Below are 26857 nucleotides of genomic sequence, written 5' to 3' on the forward strand. Positions count from 1 at the left end.
CTACAGCACTTCCTTTTCCGCCACATCAATTCTTCTGGGTGGTGCAACTTTTTGGTCGTGTCCTCAATATCGGACTCATCCAACACAACTTCGAAGAATTGAAGCTATTCAACTGTGTAGTAAAGCTTAAAACATGCCTCCTAAATTTGATCCAACCGCAGTTTCCATTGGTAAGCTTGTATGATGACATTAGATTAAATGAAATTATGGAGCATTTGAGAGCACAGCAATTATATACATGTGAAAGATGAAAACGGTAATTTTGTTAATGTTGACTCGTTATAAAAAACCTGTACGAGTTTAAATTTCGTTTAATTTATTTGCAACTAAAATCTCATTCATGTAGCTTTATTTTTTACAAAGGGGTACGGCTCATTGAATGTTCACAAAATATGTATTTGATGGTAGAAAACATGTATCCTAAGTCAGAAATGAATTCTAAGTCCATTCCCATTACACTATATACTAATATATAGACAAGGGTAACAACTCCCATAAGAAGGTGTCTATGCCCAATCAGGGTTTTTGCCTCGTAGTTTTTTACACGATACAGCATAAATAAAAAGGAATTATGCAATTTGTAGTCGAATGATTTATCTATCGAACCAATGTAAAACTTTTCTTATATCTCTTATACTTAACGAGTACTGGCCGTCAAAGTAACAAAAAACTGTTCATTTTCGCGAGGTCGACATCGATCGTGGCTACGCAGGAAACACAAAGTTACACGACTGTTGCAATCGTTGGAGATAATATCACAAGCATTTATCATGCTGGGCAATTAAAAATACCTAAAAGTAATCAAAATATACCAATAACCTATAATGACAATGTGATATAACTCACCTGCGGGCTTCAAAATATTTCCCCGTTGAAATTTCTATAAAACACCGCCATCTTGACGAATGTAAACAACCGTCACCTGAATTGGTCGGTTTTATTCCCGAAAATATACACGTAAATTTCGAAAAAAAAAAACGACCAATCAGGTGACGGTTGTTTACATTCGTCAAGATGGCGGTGTTTTATAGAAATTTCAACGGGAAATATTTTGAAGCCGCAGGTGAGTTTATATCACATTGTCATTATAGGTTATTGGTACATTTTGATTACTTTTATGTATTTTTAATTGCCCAGCATGATAAATGCTTGTGATATTCAGGGATCATTCTAGGGGGCGATTTCCGCGATTTCTCGCAAAAATATCACCAAAATCTCAGAGAAATTTGTGAAATGAGAGAAAATCTCGCACGGCAATTTGAGCCGGAAAATGTCTAAACACAATCTAAGGAATGCTAAAATTACACAAAAATATGATGAAAAATTCACGATTCCCATCAAGAATTTAATTTCAAATTGTTTATTAATAAAATCGGTGTAAAAAACTCCAAAAAGTAGTCCAACACTAAGAATTATTTAGCCTAAAATAATTGCCGATCAGAGACCGCAAATTCACCGTACAGAAATACGGTATGATGGCTAACCTTTATCTGTCTGTAAGTCGAGAATTTACACAAAACACTTTTAATTGATTTTAATAAAAAAATTGAGACACAGACTAAAATAAAAATAGAACATGTCAAAAATAATCTACCGGTAAAATTTGTCTTCTAAAAAAATGTCACATCAACCACGGTAAATTTTGTCGTAAAGAACAATTTTAAAATTTTGTTTTACGATTCCTGATGAATATAGCCGATTAATATATGTTCTTTTATTGAACAAAAAAATTTAATTTTATATAATTGCAATCAGCAACAGCTAGAATTGTGAATTGTTTCAGCGGAAAACAGACAAATTTTCATTTGTCACATATTTTCGCGATGTCATGATTAAAACAAATTCTAAAAGGAAGCCGAGTGTTATTTAAAGTGTTTTTATAACACTAAAAATGATGTTTATGAATAAAAATTACTTTAGTTATTGTTTATATTTGTGGATTATAAGATATTGAGAGATATTTGTTCATTATGTGTTAGGTATATTTTTTAATGAGGGAGGTGTGTGAAGAGAATCATAAAGTAAAAACAAAAATGAAAGGTTACAAAAAATATTTCTTTCAAATCAACAATCACTTCTGTACAGTACAGTGTTGTCCATTGAACATTGACTGCAAATAATAGTTTAGTAAATATCATGTATAATTCTTTTTATAATTTCAAAATAAAGGTGTTATATTTATTTTTCACAATTAGAATTTATATGTTTTAAAAATCACAAAAAAAAAGGCATAGGTGAGTTTAAAAGTGAAAACAAAAAATCCTGTAATAAACAAGGGGAAAAAAACTAAAAAAAAATTTCTTTCTTTTTTATATTTTTCCCTTTTTTCCAATTTTAAATAAACCCAAAAATTTGTATATATGTTACAGTGAATTTTTAAAAAGTTAGAAATTTCATTATTTTTAACCTCGCCATCATGGAAAATTAAATTCTCTCAAGAAAATCTAATTTCTCTCACAAAATTTCTCAAATGATGAGAAAAATCCTCTCATAAAAATCCTGACCAGGAACCCCGATATTATTCCACGTTTGCAAATTTTAAATTTTGTGTTCCTGGACACGACGAGCGACCTCCAAAAAACTTTTTTTGTACTTTTGAGGCCATAACCTTTAATATAAAATATAAAAAAAATTTTTACTTTGGTTCGAAGATAAATCTTTGACAAAATTGCATAATTTTTTTTATTTATGCTTATCGTGTAAAAAACTACAGGGAAAAAAACCCTATTGGGCTAGACACCTTTTTAGGGGTTTTACCTTGTTAATTATAAAAATAGTTTTGGGGAATGTTTGAATCATTTCTGATTTAGATAAATTTTTCAAACCATCAAAAAATTTTTTGTGAACTTCAAGGCCGTCCCCCTTTGATTTTTTTGAAAAAGAAAAAAATTTTATAACCTTTCCTGAACTAATAACCTTTTCCTGATAAAAAAATTTTTGATCAAATTTGATTGCATTGTTTATGCATATTGGGAAAAAAAAATGTGATTTATGATTATTTGAATGGGGCATACACCCTTTGTCACATAACAAATATTTTCATAACGGGGCTATATAGTATTAAAGATATAAGGCCCCCCAAAAACAAAAACACCGACAAACAAAACATGCTGCAAGAAAAACAGACCGGGATCTCTTTTTTGTGCCCTTGAAAGGGTCAACCAACGTTAAAGCTTTTAATTCATTTTTAAAATTTTTTCAAATAGCAAAGAAATGAGAAAATTTCGAAAAACCAATTTTAAACATTATTTTTGACGTCCAACTATTTATGTAACACACGATTCTGGCGTTTTTTAAAAAAAATAGAAAACACTAAAATTTCTCATAAAAATTTATAACAAAAACCTTTTTTTTATCAATTCCAAGTCAAATGAACAGAGCCCCCCTTTACGAAATATTAAAAAATGGTTGAAGCGGGTCAAATAAAAAAGCGCCATTTTTAATTTTTAAGTACGGGAAAGAAGCAAAGAAATAGTATTTTACGATTGGGGCAATAGTACCCTAAATTTTCTTTAACCCAAAAAAAATCCTTTTTAAAAAATTAGAGCAACAGTATATACATGGGTTAATGGCGATAAAACTGTACAACAATCCCTTTGGATTTTTTAAGAATTACGACGAAAAAGGGGATTTGATCAGTGAAAACTTGCAACGATAGGAAAAAGTTTGTTGGAACGTGAAAACCCAGAAAGTACATACATGGTTAATTTTTGGTTTTTTTTTTTTTTAATTAAATTTTTATTGAATAAATTTTTGTATTTAAAAAATAATAAATTTAATGTTGTAAAAAATTTAAACCAAAAACGTTAATCAACTAAACAAATTTTTTTCCAGAATTTAAAAATCATTTTAAGAAATTTTTTGAGCAGAATTTCCCCCCTTTATTTTTTTAAAAGGACTTTCTTATTTGAATTTTTACCTGACAACAGCTTTGACTAACCCCCCGACCGACCACCCAATCGATAAAATTTTCGTGGTCGATGAAAATCCAAATGGTAGCCCTTGGCGAGGGCTTTTTTATATCCCAAATAAAAAAATGTTTGGGAAAAACAAGCAAACAAAGAATGTTTGGGTTTAAAAAACAAATATTTTGCAATTGGATGGAAAACAAAAGTTAATTTTCAACACGCTGTAAGTGAAAACGAAAAGTGCAGGAATGAATCAGAAAAATGGGAAGTAACTCTTGGGGGTTTTTAAATAAATTTTTTATAAAGTAAATTTGGGGAAACATTTTAGGACTTAAACCTATTCAATTTTTTTAACATAATTAAATTTTTTTTACAAAAAATAAAAAAAAAGTTGTACTTGCCCCTTTATTATTGGAAAAATATTTTTTCCCCTTCCATCGCAGTTTTGACTCAATATTTTTTTGACCATTTAGTTTTTTCATTTCGGAAATTTTCCTTTAAAAACAATCTTTGGTATAAAATTTTTAAATTTTATTAATTTTATTTTCATTTAATTTTAATTTCAATAAAATAATCAAAACCAAAGAACGGACTAAAAGTATTGAAAAATAGAGTAGAAAAAGCCCATCTGACCCCGTATGATTTAAAAAAATTACACTTTAAACAAAAACAGTCAGCAACAAAAAATCTGTCATTAATTTTGTGTAACCAAAAAACCAGCAGGAACCCCTAAAAAGGGAAGTTTTTTATTTTTCACATTGAACAATTTTTATAAATAGTTTTGATTTATTTAAAAAAAAACTTTTAAAGGGCAGTAAAATTATAACAAAACAAAAGCAAATTTTTTATAAATTTTTCCCCCAGAATTTTTTATTTTTCTCGATTTTTATGGAAAAACTTGGCCTAAAAAATTTTTCGCTTTTGAACTTAAAAGCGTATAAATTTAATGTTCATTTAAAAAGGGCCCCATGCTTTACAAATGTCTTTAACTTCCCCAAAGTTAAAAAAAACGCGACATTCGTCGACAAACCATGAAAATCTTCGGACCGAAAAAAATCTTGGGCCAAATAAAATTTTATCAAAACAAGAATAAGTTGTTTTTTTTAAACACTTTTTGTTTTTATTTTTTTCGCCGTAAAAATCGGCACATTCCTTACAGCGCATTTTCATCTCCTCCCTATCATACACCAACGATTCACTGTCTTGCTTCTAATTTTCATTAAATTTTGTCTCAGGTCCTTCTTTTTATCCTTTTACTACTGTTCTGTGCGTTCCTCTGACGTAAATTTTTGATTTTTCCAAGGTTTGGCACCTTTAGCGACGCCATTTTGTATACATGCGGCTTGGATAAAAGCCGGACAGTCGGACCGATCCGGAATAAAAACTCGTCGGACCTGATCAAAATTTATCGGACATGTCCGTCGGACCGACGTATTTCGGGAAGTCTGTGTCTTTTCTCTTGTATTTTGAAGGCACTAAGCCAAAAAGGAACACACTAAAAAAAAAAAGTAATACGAAGAGGAATATAAATATGTTGTCAATGCATGTATCAACCGACATGGTTACATTAAACGAGGAGAAGAGTATTTTCAGTTTTTAAACAATTTTTTTTCAGTGTCTGTGGACAATGCCACAGAATTATCAAAATATCCTCTTTTCATATATATAGCAACCCCACACCAATTTTTTTATTTTATTGTATTTATAAACAATTTATTTCATCTTATAGTGCTCATTATAAGCATTTCAGAACAGTTTTCCTTTTCTAAATATCTTTAAAAATAAAAAAGTTATGGCATTTAATAATGTTGAAATTTGCGCATTTTTTAAGAATTTTTACTATATACAGTCAATAAGAAATGCTTGCGCGTTGACGGAACCGAAATGACTTCGTTTATGACAAATTTCACATTTAAAATACCATAACTTTTTTATTATTTGAGATATTTTGATGAAATTTGGAATATAGGTAGATTAGGTGTTACTGAATATAACTGGGTTATTTTACAGACCATTAAATGTAGAAGAGCAATTACTAAGACTAATACAGTGGGCAAGGCATCGATAAATTTTTTGAAAAAATTTATTAATTTTTCATTTATCGACATATATAAAGTAACAAAAAACTACAGCAGCACTGTATAATGAAATCCAACATGAATGAATATCAAATTGCTCTACAGCCAGGGTTCGACACAAACTGTTTTTACCAGGGATCCCATAGGAATCCCTGAGATTTAATTCAGGGATTCCTCCTAAATGTCAGGGATTCCTCAGATCAAAATAGTAAAATATGAAGGCGAAGAATAGCAAGGGAGTGCAGCAATTCGATTTCAAATTCTTTTTATTTTTGAGACTACATACAGGATATATTGTCTTGTTTCAGATGCAGAAAATGAAGTTTATGAGCCCTTTGGAAATATTGCTGTTTAAATATTTAAAAGCGTTTCAAAGTGTTAACTTTACCAGTATATATATATTTGGACTGCTAAGAAAAAATTAAAACATAATATATTTTTACATGAACATGGAAACAGAATAACATTAAGCTCACTGAAAAAGAGTTGGATTTGAAAATAGCTATTTTGCTAAAACCTGTTTTCTCCCTGGAGTTGATAATTGTGAACCAGTTTCTGTATCTAAATGAAGGTATAATGCAAGTGACTTGACAAGGGACTTGTGGTTTGAATTTTTGAAGTTAAGTAGGAAGTTGAACTGGGGAAACATTTTCCCAGATAGCCTAGGGTTCACTGAAATAGAGCCCACTTATCATCTGTAGATCTTTAAAAAATTACAGGTAATGATTAGGCTCCATATTCCAGAAAGGTCTGGTATGGATAACTTTAGAAAATTATTTACTTTCATGTCATTTTTAAAGAAATTCTTAATTATGATCACTTTAAAAAATATTTGATTTCATCTTACATTTTTTGTGTTTAAAAGGAAAAATCCCATAGATTGTTGTAAATTAAATATTTTGATGATTTTTTACTTAAGCTAATAAAAATATCAAGAAAAAGTTTTGTTTGCATTACAAGTACGGTACCTTTAAATGATTTCATTTTTAAAAATAATAAGTTGCTCCAAGTCCATGACAGGATGTGCAATATCCAAATTTATTGTTCTCAATTTTACACTGAAATGTCCGATCCCTTTCCTCCCTGTGTATTGATTTTTTTTTTTAAAGTTTTGACACCTGTCACATCAAAGGCACTCACCGCATACAGCAGTCATGTAGTTCACAACACTGATTGGCTCAAAGCACTGTCTGCAGATGAAATATACGTCATTTGCTGTATATTTCGTCATTTGCTGTATGTTTCACCTAAGGATTTTTCTATTTCTTGTCGGTAAATATTGCGTGACCTTGATTGACCTTAGACTTTAGTTAGACAATGTTTTTTTAGCATTGAAGGCTGTGAGTTTCAAAAAGGATTTTAAACTTAAAAGTATAGATTATTTTTATTTTGTTTATTAATTATACTTTTGCTGTAGTTTACTGTAGGGAAAAAAAATACACCAGTTATCTTTTTTTCACAATTTTGACGAAAATTTACAATGATCACAAGTGCCGAATTTTGGCAATAAAAAAACCAAACAACAAACACTGGATAGCTTTGTAGCTACCGCCGGCTTTGCCGATCAACCCAAATTTGAAGTACACATCGCTTGTGTAATAATTATACGATAATTACATTTCTTTTTTGAATTTTCACAACTCTATTTTATGAAGTCAATGCATGATATAAAATTTTCAAGAATGTTTCTTTTGCCAAAACAATTTTTTCATTAATATATGTCGCAAATGAGTTGATAGCAGTCACTGCACAAAGAAAAACTAGCGTACATAATTCAAGAGTGTAATTTTTACCGGCGGGGTTTTTCATTTCTTTCTTGAACCACTTTTCTTGAATATTTGTGATTCAATGATATTAATTCAGAAAATTTCAAAAATTTACACAGCAATTTTTCAGGGATCCCAACGGAATCCCTAGCTAGGAGTCACAGGGATTCCTCCCGACTTTTTGGGATCCTCGGAATCCCGGGACCCCGTTAATGTCGAACCCTGACAGCATCTGCAATGTCATGCTTTTATGTTTTTTTTTTTTTTTCAAAAAATAATTATTCACTTCTTTTGCAGTTATTAAATAACTCTCTTCTTCCAGAACTCCCGCAGTCTCGAATTATCACAGTACAGTTGAGTTCACACTAAAGGTTACACAAAGTGCACAAGGAGTGCACTAGATGTGCACTACTAGTGCACTTCAAAGTGCACTACTAGTGCACTTCAAAAGTGCACTTAGTAGTGCACCAGACCTATTACATGTATATGTATTAAGCAGTTACCTTTTATTTCAATGAATAGCAATTTGACTTTTACATGAAAATAGATAAATATAGATATCTGTATAATAGTTTTTCATAATAAATTTGAAGTTGTGAATATTGGATTTTGTAAAATATGGCGTAAAATATTAGAACAATAATTTTTCAAAGTCATTAATTTTACTGATTTTGTACTTTAAAACTTAATTGTTAGAATAAGTAAATATAAATAATTATAACTTTAATGTTGATAAGTGCATAAATAAACAAAATTAATTGATATTTAATATGATTCTATTTTATTATAATCTGGTAATGAAATATGAAACATTGAAATGCTAATTAAACAAAATTCAGTGAAGTTTTTTATGGGGTTTCTTTTTTTTGGGTGGGGGGGGGGGGAATTATACCAATTATTTATTTTCATCTTAACTTATGGTTGTTTTAGTTAAAGTAATGATTTAAGCATTAATAGCCTTTAATACATTAAAGAGTTAATATGTTTATAATTGGCCAAAATTTTGTCAATTTTATCTCATTTATAATCTCTTTTACCTTCTGAAACTGAGATTTACCTGAGATTAATATAAATGATATATATATTATTCTAAAAATAAATATTTATATATAATGGTGGTATATTTTGTATTGATATGTGTGGATTAAGTATTGATATGTACCTGTGGGACACTTGTATACTTAAACTGACATGGATATTAACAAAAAGATTAGAAATTCTTTCAATTCCATTTTTTTAGACGACACCAATCTTTATTCTTTTTTCATGCATTGTAACATAATTATGCAATATAATTATTTTTATGAGTTTATTATAAAATGCAAAAATATTACAGTTTTCTTTTTTGTACTACTTGTAATGAAATTTATTTGCAAAATACAGAATTTACATTGCCTACTTATATTTATCATCTGCCTTTTGTTATTTACCCTGAGGGGCTCTCTTATCAGCAGGGTACTATATTAAAACACCAATACACAGCATGACTTTTGACACTTCAATCTTCTGTAACCGTTTTCTGCTCATGTATGGTATTTTATTAAAAAAAAAAAAACAAAAAAAAAAACAGATCTGCATTACAGTGAAAAGGAAGTTGCAAAAGTTTTATAATCATGTATTTAAATATTTTCTTTAAAATATATTATCTTCTAAAACTGACAAGGTAAATTTGTCAAATCTATAATAGAAAAAACTAACATTTCCCAGTTCAGAAACTAAAAGATGATTTTAATGCAGAATTGCAAGAAAAATGTGGATAAATATTGATATGAGTTCATTCCAGAAAATTTAACACTGATATTGATTTTAAACCGTTTTTTTATGATAAGATAAAATTCCACTTCAAAGGCAATAATGACAATAATATTTAACATGCGTTTATGCCATTATTATTATTATTTTACATTTGATTATACAAAAATTATAGTCCTTTATCTTAGATGTCTTACATGTATTTTGGGGAAAAAAAAAACAGGAAATTTTAAATATATATTGCATACATCTGCATTTTTGTTATTTACCCCGAGGCCCTCTTATCAGCAGGAGACCAGTATAATGAAAAACAGGCACTCTCAGTAAAATACCAATACAACAGCATGACTCGAGACTGTCCTCTTGTATAAAAGAATTCCCTTTATACATTAAATTTTTAATATAGAAATCTTGAATAAATTTATCATTTTTTTTTAATTTCATGCTTATATTTAGCTCCATGATTTCATGGAAATTGTTTTATAATTTATATCTTTAAAAAGTATGCAAGCATTTCATGGTTGAAAAACATAATATCACAGTGTATGGATTGTTTTAAAATCAATGAATTTAAATATTCTGTTTCAATCTTGTACATGAGGAATTGCCTCTTAAGTTATCTATGATTATGCAGAGTGGCAAGAAATGTGGATAAATGGATAAATATTCAAAATTCCGCTTTAGAGACTTATAATCCTATATACGCAAAATTGACTGTTCTTTGTTATTTACCCTGAGGCCCTCTTATCAGCTGGAGTGGTGTATTGAAAACAGGCACTCTCAGTAAAATATCAATACACAGCATGACTTGAGATATTCCTCTTCAATAAAAGCATTCCCTTTATACATTAAATGTTTAATATTGAAATCATGAATAAAGTTATCAAATTTATTAATTTAATGGATAATATTTTAATTATTATAAACATATGCAAGCATTACACAGTTGAATACTAAATTATCACAGTATATTGATTGATTTAAAATCAATGTATTAATATTCTCTTTCAATATTGAACATGAGGAATTGTCTCTAAGTTATATATTATAGGAATAATATTTTAGCTTAAATATAAAAATTTCCTAGATTTGTTTGAGCTTATGAAAAAAAAGTTTATGTTGTTACAAACTAAACTAATTGGGCCAGAATTATCACATTGATTTTCCCATTTGTACTCTAGAAAAATTGAAATACATGGCCATTAAAATAGCTTTAAAACACTTTCACACAATTATCCATTACGGAGCATATTTAAATTTAACCTTATTAATTCTATAAATTTTAAGGGGTATTATTTTACACTTACAGTTAAATACTGGTTAATAAAAATATGATTACAATAAATAAATTTTTTTTTTGATGTTAAGCTTTAACATGATATCACCTAAAATGTTAAAATTAATTAATCACGAATAGGCCATATATTCCCAAAGTTTTTTTTTTCTTACAGCAGCTTATCAATAGATGCCCCCTGTCACTTAATATACAATTATCCAATAAACCTTTTAGGTGTCAACTTCCCTGGCCAGCCTGGTCATATGGTCTAGTGCACTAGAAGTGCACACGGTGTGCACTTCTAGTTCAGCTATAGTGCACTAGAAGTGCACAAGGGTGGGAAGTTTAGTGTGAACTCAACTGTATATTCTAAATTGAACATAAGTCAAACAGCCCGAAATTCCACACTAGACCAAAAGAAATGAAATTGATTTGATTTGCTATAATTTATTGAGATCAAAATTAAGAAAGTTTTTCATTGCTAACATAAATTGATGCACCTGGATATCAGTTGTCTTTGTCAAGAGCTCTATAATATCAATATGATTTATTTTGCCGATAAATGCCATAGGACATAATTGTTTAAATTAATGTTATTTATAAGGATCTGCTTCTCCCATTTTCCAGATTTGTTTTAAAAGGAGTCTTCTTCATCTTTAACCATTTTCTTTGAAATTAGTTGTCTTCATTTCATCGGATTTCAATGAATAAGCATACATCTCGGCAATTAAACATACTTCCACATTACAATTTTGGGGCAGTTCTTGCAATGATTGGTAATGTATACTAGCTGTTATCATATATTTTACAGATAAATGCCAGTTGGTATACTTTTTAAATGCTATTGAAAGATCTGCTTCTCCCCTTTTCCAGATTTTTTTTAAAGGAGTTTCATCTTTAACCATTTTCGTTGAAATTAGTCGACTCTATTTCTTAACATAGCTGATTCGGGATTTCAATTAATATAAAGCAGACATCTCAGCATCCCCATTAACAATTTTGGGACAGTTCTTGTTGTGTTTGGTAATGTATACTACTGTATGACAAGATTTATTCATTAACAGCATTGGTTTGTCATCTTATATTTGTCCAAATGATCCAAGTGTTGTCAAATATTGTCATCATCAATATTATTTCATGATATTTTTTTTTGTCAGGTCAGTCATGCACCTGGAAAAAAATAAAGTATAAAGTTAGTAATTATAATAAAACATACATGAATTAAAAAGAAATGCTGGCAAAATAAGTTTAAATACATTGTTTAAAAATATTATTTATCCTATGTATATGAGCGTAGAGGTTAACAGATTTTTTTCAGTCAAAACTGTCACTGACAACAGCAGGTCGACCCTGCATTCACCATGTAAATTGCTCATAAGAAATAAATTTCTGCTTTAATTAATTATAAAACCGTAAAAAATTAATTTAATATTTAATAAAAAATTATTTCCTTATTAAATATACGATATCTCATTGAAACCTGAAGCATCGGTAAAAAAACAAATTTTTTTTAGAATTTGAAAATTGGCCGAAACTGAGCAGGTGCCCGCCGAAACATATATCTCAATTTTAAAGACAAATGCGCTAATATTTAAAAAAAATAATTATATATTGATATATTTTATTATATACCAAGACTTTATCTACCATAATTTTATTTTGTTACTCGTTTATACGTGATAAATCAGTAATGGAAATAATCGGATTTCACCGCGTCGGTGAATTCAAAATGGCGGACTCTGATGGACTGTTGAATTTCCACAACTCGCAGTATTTAATCGTAGATGCGGGTGCTTTAATGGCAACATAATTTTATGATTTATGAATCATTTTAAAGATAATTCAATTTATTTTCTAGAACACTATTCGTTTTTCTTCACTTACCGATAGTTTTCAAGCAAATCGTCGGCGAGTATCGGGCATCATAACTTTTTTGTTTGTAAACATATTTAAATGACGAAAATTCCAGGATGAAATGTATACATATTTCTGATTGGTTGCAAAAAATCATGAATATTAATTAGCAACAAATGACCCGCAAATAAGGTCATGCGGCATACATGTGACAAGCGCGTGTCCACAATCGGGTTTTGTAAAATCGGCCGAAAATACACCTGTATATTAAGATTAACTGATAATGATTAAAATGCATATTATGCATGAATAATGAATTTTATATCATTTTGAAGACAATTTATCACTGATTTATTTCATATAACTTTTATAATGGTCAATATTAAAATTTATTGTTTTACAATCAATTTTATGAACACACTATCGATTTTTACGCTAATTTCTTAAGCTGTAGGCTTATCAGTTGGGGTTGCTAATATATAGTTTAAACTCTTCTTATTTAAATAATGAAAGGAAGAAAAGTTGATTAGTTGATATTTTAATAATGTTAAATGGTATATAAAACATATAGAAAGTGTAATTTTTTGTACAAAATGTATGCAAAAAATACCATTTTGGTTCGGGCTAGTTAAAATCTGTTCGGGCTTGTGAACTTTGTAAGCTGCTAGCCCGACTGGGCTAGTGCTGATAAAAAATTAAGGCGAAGACTGGATCAATGAAAATACTTTGAACTGGATACGAATCCTATCAATGAATTCGCATTTCTGCTTGTAACATGAAAAGTTCATAGGTTGACAGTGGGTTTTTTCTCATGTAATTGGGAAAAGGCCTTTGTGGCGTTTGCCTCATAGTTTGGGAAGAACCATAGATTTGCTAATTTGGGAAGTAAAAAAGCTTGTGTAATCTCAGATCTCTTGAGAAAAACCACAAGTTGGAAAAAAATTTCAATTGGGGAGATAGTGTAGGCCTCTGTTATTAGTCCCCTACCGGTTTACCGGAGGGGACTTTAGGTTTACCCTCCGTCCGTCTGTCCGTCCGTCCGTCAGTCCGGCCGTCTGTCCGTCCGTCAGTCCGTCCGTCCACAAAACTGGATCCCGCGATAACGCAAAAAGTACTGAAAATATTTTAATGAAACTTGATATATGGATAGATGGCAGTATGGAGATTATGCACGTCTTTTTCTTTTCTTCCTATGTTGAAAATTCTGGTTGCTATGGCAACAAATAGACTGAAAATATGGGAAATTTTACACATAACCTGGATCCCGCGATAACGCAAGAAGTACTGAAAATATTTTTATGAAACTTGATATATGGATAGATGGCAGTATGGAGATTATGCACGTCTTTTTCTTTTCTTCCTATGTTGAAAATTCTGGTTGCTATGGCAACAAATAGACTGAAAATATGGCAAATTTTACACATAACCTGGATCCAGTGATAACACAAAAAGTACTGAAAATATGTTTATGAAACTTGACATATGGGTAGATGGCAGTATGGAAATTATGCACATTCTTTTTTATCTTCCTATGTTGAAAATTCTGGTTGCTATGGCAACAAATAGACTGAATTTCAAGATTTCTGATTCTAGTTTTTAAGTTTTTTCACTTTTAAGTTCTTTATTTCTTAAGGTATTTTCTTCAAACTTTAAATATAAGTTGATTGTCATCAACCACATCATATGTGACAAGGTTTACAACTCTAGCACAAAATTTATCAGAATTACCTCCCTTGAACTTAAAATTTTCATGAAAAAAACATTGTTTTTTTTTTAATAACTTCTTTTTCTGAATGTATCTACTTCAAACTTCATATAAATGTTTCTTGTTGTCACTCAACATTTGTGAGTGTTCAATACTCTAGCAAGACTATTTCCAGAATTATGCCCCTTTTGAACTTAGACTTTTTTTTGAGAAATTGGTAATTTTTACTCCAACTTCTTCAATAATGATAGGATTTAAAAAAATGTTACATTTTGATAACAGGGATGTTTAAAAGATAACTTTAGAGTGTCCTTCAGTCTATCTGTCTGTACATAAAAACTGTTTCCTATGATCACTTTTCAAGAACTTTTTCAACAAATTTACTTAAAATAGGAACCTAAGTGAATGGCCAATGGCCCTTCAGAATGTTGCTTGGGCTCTTACCGGTAGGGGACTTATGGATTGCTCGCAATACTATGATAATTGCTTGTTAGTATTATTTTAAGATGAAAATCACTGGTTGACATCTTGCTATCTATAATATAACATAACTTTGCTGTTCATTTGAAGTATGTTCTATGTTACAGTCTATGTGAAGGCAGTGGGAGGAGAAGTACCAGCAACATCATCTCTGGCTCCTAAAATCGGTCCCCTTGGTCTGGTAAGTGAAATGACCATTATCATGTTTTTGCACCAAATATAACAAAATTTCAGTTAGTTTCAATTTGTCAGTGTAGTCTAGAATACCTATATATTGAATAACTGTAACAGTATATTCTGTTTTACAGTTTCACCTGTTTGTTATTTTATGACTTGAGCCTACTTTAATTCCAAAGGTTGACACATTTTATAGGCAAGTAAATAACTAAAGAAGATTGTAATGGAAGATTTTGAATGAAAAAAAAACAACTTGATCAGTCTTTCCGAAAGACCGTCGGACCGTCGGCCCTGACCGGTAAAAATTCAGAAGGTCCGGTAAAAATATATGTATTGACGGCCCGACGGTCCTGTAAAGAGTTAAGGTTTTTTAGCTCACCTGTCACAAAGTGACAGGGTGAGCTTTTGTGATCGCTTTTCGTCCGTCCGTCCGTCGTCCGTCCGTCCGTAAACTTTTACTTTAAATGACATCTCCTCATAAACCACTAAGCCAATTTCATCCAAACTTCACAGGAATGTTCCTTTGGTGGTCACCTTTAAAAATTGTTCAAAGAATTTAATTCCATGCAAAACTCTGGTTGCCATGGCAACCGAAAGAAAAAACTTTAAATATCTTCTTTTAAAAAACCATAAGAGCTAGAGCTTAGATATTTAGCATGAAACATCTTCTAGTGAGTGTCTACCAAGTTTGTTCAAATAAAAGCCCTGGGGTCAAAATTGGCCCCGCCCCGGGGGGTCATTGATTTTCCCTATATGCATATAGTAAAAACTTAAAAAATCTTCTTTTAAAGAACCCAAAGAGCTAGAGCTAAGATATTTAGCATGAAACATGTTCTAATGGGTGTCTACCAAGTTTGTTCAAATAAAAGCCCTGGGGTGAAAATTGGCCCCGCCCCGGGGGTCATTGATTTTCCCTATATGCATATAGTAAAAACTTAAAAAATCTTCTTTTAAAGAACTCAAAGAGCTAGAGCTTAGATATTTGGCATGAAACATCTTCTAGTGAGTGTCTACCAAGTTTGTTCAAATAAAAGCCCTGGGGTCAAAATTGGCCCCGCCCCGGGGGGTCATTGATTTTCCCTATATGCATATAGTAAAAACTTAAAAAAATCTTCTTTTAAAGAACCCAAAGAGCTAGAGCTAAGATATTTAGCATGAAACATGTTCTAATGGGTGTCTACCAAGTTTGTTCAAATAAAAGCCCTAGGGTGAAAATTGGCCTCGCCCCGGGGGTCATTGATTTTCCCTATATGCATATAGTAAAAACTTAAAAATCTTCTTTTAAAGAACTCAAAGAGCTAGAGCTTAGATATTTGGCATGAAACATCTTCTAGTGTGTGTCTACCAAGTTTGTTCAAATAAAAGCCCTGGGGTGAAAATTGGCCCCGCCCCGGGGGGTCATTGATTTTCCCTATATGCATATAGTAAAAACTTAAAAAATCTTCTTTTAAAGAACTCAAAGAGCTATGGCTAAGATATTGAGCATCAAACATTGTTCTAATAGGTGTCTACCAAGTTTGTTCAAATACAAGCCCAGGGGTCAAAATTGGCCCCGCCCCGGGGGTCATTGATTTTCTTTATATGTGTTTAGCAAAAACTTTAAATCTTCTTTGAAAAAACCCAAATAGCTAGAGTTTAGATATTAAGCATGAAACATCTTCTAGTAAGTGTCTACAAAGTTTGTTCAAATAAAAGCCCTGGGGTCAAAACTGGCCCTGCCCCAGGGGTGTCATTGTTTTTAACTATATGTGTATAGTAAAAACTTTAAAAAAATCTTCTTTTAAAAAGCCCAATGAGCTAGAGCTTAAATGTTTAGCATGAAACATCTTCTTATGGGTGTCTACCAAGTTTGTGCAAATAAAAGCTCTTGGGTTAAATTGGCTCTGCAACGTTGGGGGGGGGGGGGGTTGGGGGCCTATATACAGGTGAGCGACCTCAGGGCCATCATGGCCCTCTTGTTATTAAAAACCTTACATTCAACATTTTGCAAAGGCCAATCATTTACCTAAATTCAAAACATATCAAAATATTGTCATTACACAATATAAGCTCGTGCAATGCTTGTCAACTGTTATGCATTCTCATAATGCAAACTTTTATGTAACTACGTAAGATAAAAATATCCGACAACTAGTACAATTAAAAGTCAATAAGCGGCCGCGTAAATTACATAAGCGGCCCAGATGTGAAAGGTCACCGGCTATTAGTTTGTTTACACAGATGAAATTGTCAGTGTATTAATTGGAACAATTTACGTCTTTAATCCACAGACTTAGAGTAATGCTTAATTACACGTGTGCTCAATTGTTTAGCTATGAAAGATCGTCAAAGATGTTGACAAAAATTAAACTATACTGTGAAGGTACCAAAATCATTGAACAATTAATCTGTCAACTTCACTAAATTACCGATATACATGTATATAATTCTGTTTACATATGCCAGACTTTTGCTGAAATTTACCCTCTCATTTTGCTAGTATATAGTCTGTATGGAATTAAAGTTTAAATAGCAAAATCCATTGAATACATGTATAACAATATTTATGTTTACATTTTGATTGTGGTAAAAAAAGATAACTTCACTTTGTTGATAATATAGTTTTCTTTTTGTACACAAATTTTTTGACTGCTGACACTTATCAAGTGACTCAAAATGCTATACCAATCAGGTTTTTTTCGGTCCAGTAAAATCATGTTTGGTCCAGTAAAAATTTTCAGTTTACAGGACCTACTGTCCAGTAAAACTCAGAAGTCTTTCGCATAGACTGCTTGATTTCTGAAGAAAACATAAAATATATTTACAGTCCCCAAAGAAGATTGGTGATGACATTGTGAAGAACACTGGTGACTGGAAGGGTCTGAAAATCACAGTTCGATTGACTGTACAGAACAGACAAGCCAAAGTTGATGTGGTACCCAGTGCTGCTTCCCTCCTCATTAAGGCATTGAAAGAGCCACCTAGGGACAGGAAGAAGGTCAAACATGGTGTGAATTGCTTTTAATTGTTTAAAAATTTTATGTAGCTACTTAACGCTTCCAATATTGACAAGAAAATGTACCAGAATCAACAGATGAATTCTTCATATATATATACTCATTTTTCAAGGTCTTGGAGGAAATTGGTGGTAATCTTTTGTCAAGTCATGTGACTTGCACCATTTTTCACCAACTGAAAATGTCCGAGTATCTAAAGAATGTGTATATGCAGCTTCCATGTTTACTATTTATTTTGTTCTAATGCTGGAATATGTGAAGAAATTTTGTGAATCTGTTTTTTCAGATTAAAAATACTTTCACCCCATGTCTGTGAAATGATTACAGAACTAAATTGAGAAAGACCCGTGTTTGTTTTACGATCTAAGAATGATCACAGGCACTTGTTCAATTTTGCTTTGTACATGCATTTTACTCCAAGACATGCATTTACCATACTTTGCATTGAGATGGCTTTTATAGTCATGTTCTGTTTATGTTTCAGTAAAACACTCTGGCAATTTAACATTTGATGATATTCTAAAAATTGCACGTACCATGAGAGAGAGAAGTATGGCCAAACATTTGTCCGGCACTGTAAAGGAAATTCTGGGTAAGTACTAATAATTTGAAAAATGAATGAATTTTAAAGAAATATCTTTTTAATTTGTATGCAGTGTCAATTCTAATATATTTTTTATCATTTACCTAATTGGTCATTCAGTCAGCCAAGTCTTGACTAGGGTCTATATTGCTGGCTTCTTTACTTTTTATATGCCCGAAAGAATTTCGGACATATTATATTATACCCCCTGGCGTCCGTCCGTTAGCAATTTGGTTTCCGGAGCATAACTTTAGTTCCATTTGGCCCACAATATTCAGACTTCATAGGATGATTGTCCATATTGGGTAGAAGACCCCTATTGATTTTGGGGTCATAAGGTCAAAGGTCAAGGTCACTATGACCTTAAAACTGAAAACAGTTTCCGGAGCATAACTTAAGTTCCATTTAGCCTACAGTGTTCAAACTTCATAGGATGATTGTCCATATTGGGAAGAAGACCCCTACTGATTTTGGGGTCACAAGGTCAAAGGTCAAGGTCTCTATGACCTTAAAACTGAAAACAGTTTCCGGAGCATAACTTAAGTTCCATTTGGCCCACAATATTCAAACTTCATAGGATGATTGTCCATATTGGGTAGAAGACCCCTGTTGATTTTGGGGTCATAAGGTCAAGGTCACTATGGCCTGAAAACAGTTTCCGGAGCATAACTTAAGTTCCATTTGGCCCACAGTGTTCAAACTTCATAGAATGATTGTCCATATTGGGTAGAAGACCCCTATTGATTTTGGGGTCACAAGGTCAAAGGTCAAGGTCACTATTACCTTAGAACTGAAAACAGTTTCCGGAGCATAACTTAAGTTCTATTTGGCCCACAGTGTTCAAACTTCATAGGATGATTGTCCATATTGGGTAGAAGACCCCTATTGAATTTGGAGTCACAAGGTCAAAGGTCAAGGTCACTATTACTTAGAAATTGAAAACAATTTCTTGAGCATAACTTAAGTTCTGTTTAGCCCACAATATTCAAACTTCATAGGATGATTGTCCATATTGGGTAGAAGACCCCTATTGATTTTGGGGTCACAAGGTCAAGGTCACTATTACCTTAAAACTGAAAACATATTTCGGAACATAACTTAAGTATCATTTGGCCTACTGTGTTTAAACTTCATAGTATGATTGTCCATATTGGGTAGAAGACCCCTAATGACTTTGAGGTCACAAGGTCAAAAGTCAAAGTCACTTTTACCTTAGAATTGAAAACAGTTCTGGGGCATAATTTAAAGTTCCATTTGGACCACTATATTGAAGGAGGTAATACTTTATTTTACTCCCATGTCTTACAAATGCTTCATCTTTACTAAAAAAAAATCACTTTCGGGCATATAATGCTCTGCCTAGCGGTGCTCTTGTTATAATTTGAGGAAAAAAACCCTGAATTTTCTGAATTCACAAGGTTTGCAAAACATTGCAATCTTTACACAAATTCTGCTTATTCACAGTTATCATGCCTGGATATTTTGATATTTTTGTATTTTCAATTAAATAAGCTGCAGCCTGGCTACAAAACTTTTAGAGTTCTTTCTGAAATCTCTGAATTTTCATTGGTCAGTGTACATTCTGTGGCAGTTTCTGACCAATCAAATACCTGAGATCCGAGTGTGTTACCTCTTTAGATGACCAATGATTAAACCAATTTTGTCATGTATTAGCTTTTGAAAGAGACTGAAAACATGTGAATTTATGAGGTCAGAAAGAGATGGTCATTGCCAGGAGGAAAAAAAAAGACAGGACTGTAGAGATGTTTTTGAATCTGCCATCTTTGTATTTATACATGGTCAAATTTGGGTCAAAAACTAGGTCACCAGGTCAGTCTTGATTGATTGTTGTCTTTTTGTACAGTGTTTGTGATAAACCTTTGCAGTATTGGTGTGACTTAAAATCCAAATAAAAAATAATTGTGGATTTTAACATTTTTCAAAGTGGGAAGTGCAAATATCAAGTTTCATAGTAATCCGTATACAGCCCTAACTTTAACAAAATTTTGTCTTTAATTTAAATTGTGTAGTTTACAACAAACCCTCTTGTAGAGTTACATATCAGTGATTAATCTAGAAATTCCTTACAATGCGTCGGATGACGCACATTTTTGAAAACAATGAGTCCTTTAGCAAAATCAATGAGTCATGTAGCAAAATAAATGCGTCTTAGCAGAAATTTTTTTTTAATAGCAGATCCTTGACATGATTTGCATGTTTTTATAACAAGCGATTAAGTAATTAAAGTGTATAAAAAAGTTTTTTTTTGGTACTAATATTAATTGCAGGCAAAACAATTTTTATTGGCTGCTCAAAAATCTAATTTGCATAATTTATATTTTCTTACTACTTATGTCTAATACTGTGCATTATCCATTTTAATTGTTCGTAATTTGCACAAAATGTCCCTATCACACTGTATACATACTGACGACTTTTATTGCTCCTTGTATGCCTCTGTGTAGAAAGCATACACAGACAGACCTTTTGATCATGAAAAAAAGTCATGCACAATGTTTCCCTGATTGGTTAATCACCCTGTCAAATATTCTGATGACGTAATAGACATCTTTTTTTTACACTCCGCGTGAACTTGAGTGACCTTAGGGGAATTCAATTTACACACCTGTCAGATTATACTGTAACTTACAGCATTTCTTAAAATAGCAACACTTTTTTTTCAGTTACCGATATTTATTTAAAATATTAAGTAGATTAATGATTTTTTGTTTGCTTTATTGGATTAAATTTACGGTAGTGGAAATGCTTATCTGTGTGGAAAAGGGATAAGGTAAGTAGATAACTCGAAAAAATGCTCTAGGGAAATGGATACAGTAAACTCAAGAATATGCGTAATAACAGGGGAATGGGTAACCTGTTGCTGTTGGTACAAGTTTTGTCTGGTACAATAAAAGTCTGGCGCACCCTTGGCCCTTTGCTGACAATTTTCCTGTGCCATTCTCATTTTTTAGCGCCAATGGCGCATATTTCACCATTGTAGGCGATTCGCTCTCATGCAAAATGGACGCTCTGATTGGCTAATGCCGATAATGGGCGGTTACCGATCACAGGGATTTAATGTTTCAAGCAAATGGGGGATTAGTCTTGCTCAAGTAATCATCGGAAATTAAATTATTCAACTAAAGAAATTGAAAAATTATTCAACTGATGAAATTAAAGTAATCAAACAGTACATAGAAATCACTAATCGTGATATTTTGGATTATAAACCACCTGATTTGCATGCGTTAAATTGAACGCACATATTTTGAAACTGTGCGTCTTTTTCGATTTTTATGCGTATTTTACGCAAGACGCACATCTAGATTAAACACTGACATATTATTAAATTTGTTTTTGGCTTCTTCTATTTTTACAGGAAGCCTTTCTTAAGTGACTGATGATTAAACAAATATAGACATGTAATAGCTTTTGAAACAGAATGAAACGTGTTTTAATATATGAGGTCACTTTCATTGAAACTTGTTCACTCAAAATATTTTGAAAGCTTTTATTTATTGAATGTTTAGGTTAAGGTCAGAAAGAGATGGTCAGTGCCAGGGCAAAAAAAACCTTGGGACCATAGAGATGTTTTTTAATTTTCTTCCAACTTAGTATTTATATATGGTCCAATTTGGGTCAAAAACTAGGTCACCAGGTCAGTCCTGATTGCTTGATGTTTACACTTTTTGTACAGAGTTTGTGATAAACCTTTGCAGTATTGGTGAGACTTAAAATCCCAATAAAAAATAATTGTGGATTTTAACATTTTTCAAGGTCTGATTGTGCGAGTATCAGAGTAATCCATATACAGCCCTAACTTTTGATGTATTTTAACAAAATTTTGTCTTTAATTTAAATTGTGTAGTTTACAACAAACCCTCTTGTAGAGTTACATATTAAATTTGTTTTTGGCTTCTTCTATTTTTACAGGAAGCCTTTCTTAAGTGACCAATGATTAAACAAATATAGACATGTAATAGCTTTTGAAACAGAATGAAAAGTGTTTTAATATATGAGGTCACTTTCATTGAAACTTGTTCACTCAAAATATTTTGAAAGCTTTTATTAATTGAATGTTTAGGTTTAGGGTGCCAGGAAAAAAACGTTGGGTATAGAGATGTTTTTTAATCTTCTTCCACTTGGTATTTATATATGGTCCAATTTGGGTCAAAAACTTAGTCACCAGGTCAGTCTTGATTGATTGAGGTTTAACACACTTTTTGTACAGAGTTTGTGATAAACCTTTACAGTATTGGTGTGACTTAAAAACCCCAATAAAAAAAATGTGGATTTTAACATTTTTGCAAGGTCTTAACTGCGAGTATCAGAGTAATCTGTATACAGCCCTGACTTTTTATATGGATTTTAACAAATTTTTGTAACTGCTTCCGTGGTCGAGGGGTTAAGAGTCGATGACTTCTAATCCAGTTACCTCTCTGGCGTGGGTTCGATCCCCGGGAGATGCTTTGGTAGTTTAGCGCGGAGGAAGGTAGTCTAGTACTGGTGTAACTCTCCAGGAACGATGGTTAGGAAACTACCCGCCTATTTTACTGAAATACTGTTGGAAAAAGGCATAAATTGAAACAAACAAACAAACAGCAAATTTTTGTCTTGAATTTAAATTGTTATCAACATATCCTCTCGTAGAGTTACATATTAAATTTGTTTTTGGCTTCTTCTATTTTCACAGGAAGCCTTTCTTAAGTGACCGATGATTAAACAAATTTAGACATGTAATAGCTTTTGAAACGGAATGAAAAGTGTTTTAATATATGAGGTCACTTTCATTGAAACTTGTTCACTCAAAATATTTTGAAAGCTTTTATTAATTGAATGTTTAGGTTTATGGTCAGTGCCAAGAAAAAAAACGTGACTACAGAGATATTTTTAGTTCACCTGTCATTTGTGACAGGGTGAGCATTTGTGATCGCTTTTCGTCCGGCGTCCGTAAACTTTTACTTTAAATGACATCTCCTCATAAACCACTAAGCCAATTTCATCCAAACTTCACAGGAATGTTCCTTTGGTGAAAGAATTTAATTCCATGCAGAACTCTGGTTGCCATGGCAACCAAGAAAGAACTTTAAATATCTTCTTCTAAAAAACCCAAAGAGCTAGAGCTTAGATATGTGGCATGAAACATCTTCTAGTGAGTGTCTACCAAGTTTGTTCAAATAAATGCGCTGGGGTCAAATTGGCCCCGCCCCAGGGGGTCATTGATTTTCCCTATATGAATATGATAAAAACTTGAAAATCTTCTTTTAAAGAACCCAAAGAGCTAGAGCTAAGATATTTAGCATGAAACATGTTCTAAAAGATGTCTACCAAGTTTGTTCAAATAAGAGCCCTGGGTTTAAAATTGGCCCCGCCCAGGGGGACATTGATTTTCCTTATATGTGTATAACAAAAACTTAAAAATCTTCTTTGAAAAAACTCGAATAGCTAGAGTTTAGATATTAAGCATGAAACATCTTGTAGTAAGTTTACAAAGATTGTTCAAATAAAAGCCCTGGGGTCAAAACTGGCCCTGCCCCAGGGGTGTATGTGTAAAAAAAATCTTTTTAAAAAACCCAACAAGCTAGACCTTAGATGTTTAGCATGAAACATCTTCTAAAGTTTGTTCAAATAAAAGCCCTGGGGTTTAAACTGGCCCCGCTCTGGGGGGGGGGGGCTATATACAGGTAAGCGACTTCAGGGCCAACATGGCCCTCTTGTTTAATCTTCATCCAACTTAGTATTTATATATGGTCCAATTTTTTGGGTCAAAAACTAGGTCACCAGGTCAGTCTTGATTGATTGATGTTTACACTCTTTTTGTACAGAGTTTGTGATAAACCTTTACAGTATTGGTGTGACTTAAAAACCCCAATAAAAATAATTGTGGATTTTAACATTTTTCCAAGGTCTGAACTGCCAGTATCGGTGTAATCTGAATACAACCCTTTTGATATGTATTTTAACAAATTTTTGTCTTGAATGTAAATTGTGAAGTTAACAACATACCCTCTCGTAGAGTTACATACTAAATTTGTTTTTGGCTTCTTCTATTTTTTACAGGAAGCCTTTCCTTTTTTTGACCAATGATTAAACAAATATGGACATGTATTAGCTTTTGAAACAGAATGAAAAATGTTTTAATATATGAGGTCACTTTCATTGAAACTTGTTCACTCAAAATATTTTGAAAGCTTTTATTAATTGAATATTTAGGTTTAGGGTCAGTGCCAGGAAAAAAGACGTTGGGACTATAGAGATGTTTTTTAATCTTCTTCCAACTTAGTATTCATATATGGTCCAATTTTGGTCAAAAACTAGGTCAACAAATTTTTGTCTTGAATTGAAATTGCGAAGTTAACAACATACCCTCTCATAGAGTTACATATTAAATTTGTTTTTGGCTTCTTCTATTTTTACAGGAAGCCTTTCTTAAGTGACCAATGATTAAACAAATATAGACATGAAATAGCTTTTGAAACAGAATGAAAAGTGTTTTAATATATGAGGTCACTTTCATTGAAACTTGTTCACTCAAAAAAATTTGATAGGTTTTATTAATAGAATGTTTATAAATTGCAAATTAAAAGATGCATAATACCAGATTGCTCATCTGTCCAATTGTGTAGGTTTTGTTATATGGGTTAAATTTGTAATTTACAGGAACAGCCCAGTCTGTGGGTTGCCAAGTAGACGGTAAGGCACCACATGATGTTATTGATGAAGTTAATGAAGGTGGATATGATATCCCAGACGTAAGTTTCGTTTTGTATATATTTCTCTGTGCACGTTATTTAATAATAACCGCTGTAACCTTGAGAAAAAAATTATTTGGAGTAATTCTTAATTTCGTGGTCAAGGGTTATGTCTAATATTTTAAAGATAGCCAGCTAAGATGAGGAAAATAAAATTGACTTTCGTTCTTCTGAAAGCTAATGTGGAAATACTTAAAATCTGATTGGCAGGCTAAACTAAGAAAACTGTACATTTCTTATGATTCTTGTTTAATTCTGAAAGAGCAAAGAAAGATTTTAAAGATTGCTAAATTTTCACTATAATTTGATCGTGAATAAGTGTTGAATTTATTTGTGTAAAAGTTTGTCTGTTATGAAGTGATCATGATTAGTCTGACTAGCTCAGTAGCTCTTATGACTTAATCTGCTGGAACTGAAGTGATTAGTCTTTGCCATAGAACCTGGCCAGGCAGCATTGCAAGCTGTATTCTTGGCTGACTTAACTTTAAAATTTTCATTTTGAAAAACCCAAAACTGATGATGGACAACTTTCCAATGCCAGTGATTTTTTTTACAATTTTCAAAACAACCTGTGGCTTTCTGAAGGGGAAATTAAAGCACGATAAATCAGAAAAGGGGGAAAATCAAATTCCAACAAGTGAGAATGGAATTTACCCACACATTTAATAAAATTTTCAATTCGATTTAACATGCATGGTACAAATCAGAGGCTATAGGGACAGCTTTCTGTCTTCTAGCTGATATAATAAGTCAGATGCTGTTGAGTCATGTTTCTGGTGAAAAAGTGCACAGGGCATTTCAGGGGGAAAATATACCTATTTCGAGCTAGAGGAAACAGCCTTTATTTGGCTGTAAAATACAGGGAAAAAATCACTGAATGCTTGAAGCTGGACAAGTCAATTTAAGAAATTCAGCTGGTTAAGGACTGAACATAAAAGCAGTAGCACCAATAGTTGATCTATTCATCATTATGTAGCGTTTTTGCACAGAGCTATATCAAAATAATTTTATAAAGTGAGAAATGCAGTTTGTATTTTCATTAAGCACTAAGGATATTTATGGTGCAGATACTGATTTTTTTATGCAATTGTTAAATATCGGTTATTTAGCATCTGTTAAAAAGAAAGATAAAATGAATTGTTCATGGTCGGAATAGTATTTTCTCATAAAAAAATTATATATATATATATATATATTGTTGTCAATTTCTTGTTAATAATTTCTGGCTGAACAAATATGATGAGAAATATTGACTTTCGTTCTACTGAAAGTTTATGTGGAAACTTAACTCTCTGATTTGTTTCTCTTTGAAATACACTAATTTGTGGCATTGTTTTTATTTGAAGAAATGTGAATGAATCTTAATTCTTCTATTTCAGGAGTAAAGGTCAAGAAAAATGAATTGACTTGTGAAGAGAAAAACAATAATAAAAAAAAAATAACAACTGGTCTTTTTAATCATTTAAAAACCCATAAAGGTAATTTCATTTACAAGATTTCAACACCGAGAAACATGTATGCCAAATCTGT

The 26857-nt window shown here is 31.8% G+C and overlaps 1 protein-coding gene across 1 annotated transcript; it reads left to right on the forward strand.

Annotated features, from left to right (window-relative positions):
• LOC132732082 (large ribosomal subunit protein uL11-like) lies at positions 1-26857 on the forward strand. Its single transcript, XM_060718429.1, has 6 exons — positions 1-170; positions 14927-15000; positions 17803-17983; positions 18477-18584; positions 25236-25327; positions 26707-26857. Exons 1-6 carry the CDS (start codon positions 134-136, stop codon positions 26710-26712), a joined length of 498 nt encoding a protein of 165 aa, XP_060574412.1. The 5' UTR covers positions 1-133; the 3' UTR covers positions 26713-26857.

The sequence above is a fragment of the Ruditapes philippinarum genome, unplaced genomic scaffold (genome assembly GCF_026571515.1).
Source record: "Ruditapes philippinarum isolate M1 unplaced genomic scaffold, ASM2657151v2 ctg237_1_1_1_1, whole genome shotgun sequence".
Taxonomy (NCBI): Eukaryota; Metazoa; Mollusca; class Bivalvia; order Venerida; family Veneridae; genus Ruditapes; species Ruditapes philippinarum.

Bases quoted from the DNA above. Each gene is read 5' to 3' on its own strand.
- LOC132732082 (XM_060718429.1), top strand. From the start codon at position 134: ATGCCTCCTAAATTTGATCCAACCGCAGTTTCCATTG. The intron at 171-14,926 runs GTAAGCTTGTAT...TCTATGTTACAG, and splicing joins TCCAACCGCAGTTTCCATTG to TCTATGTGAAGGCAGTGGGA. The intron at 17,984-18,476 runs GTGTGAATTGCT...TTTATGTTTCAG, and splicing joins CAGGAAGAAGGTCAAACATG to TAAAACACTCTGGCAATTTA.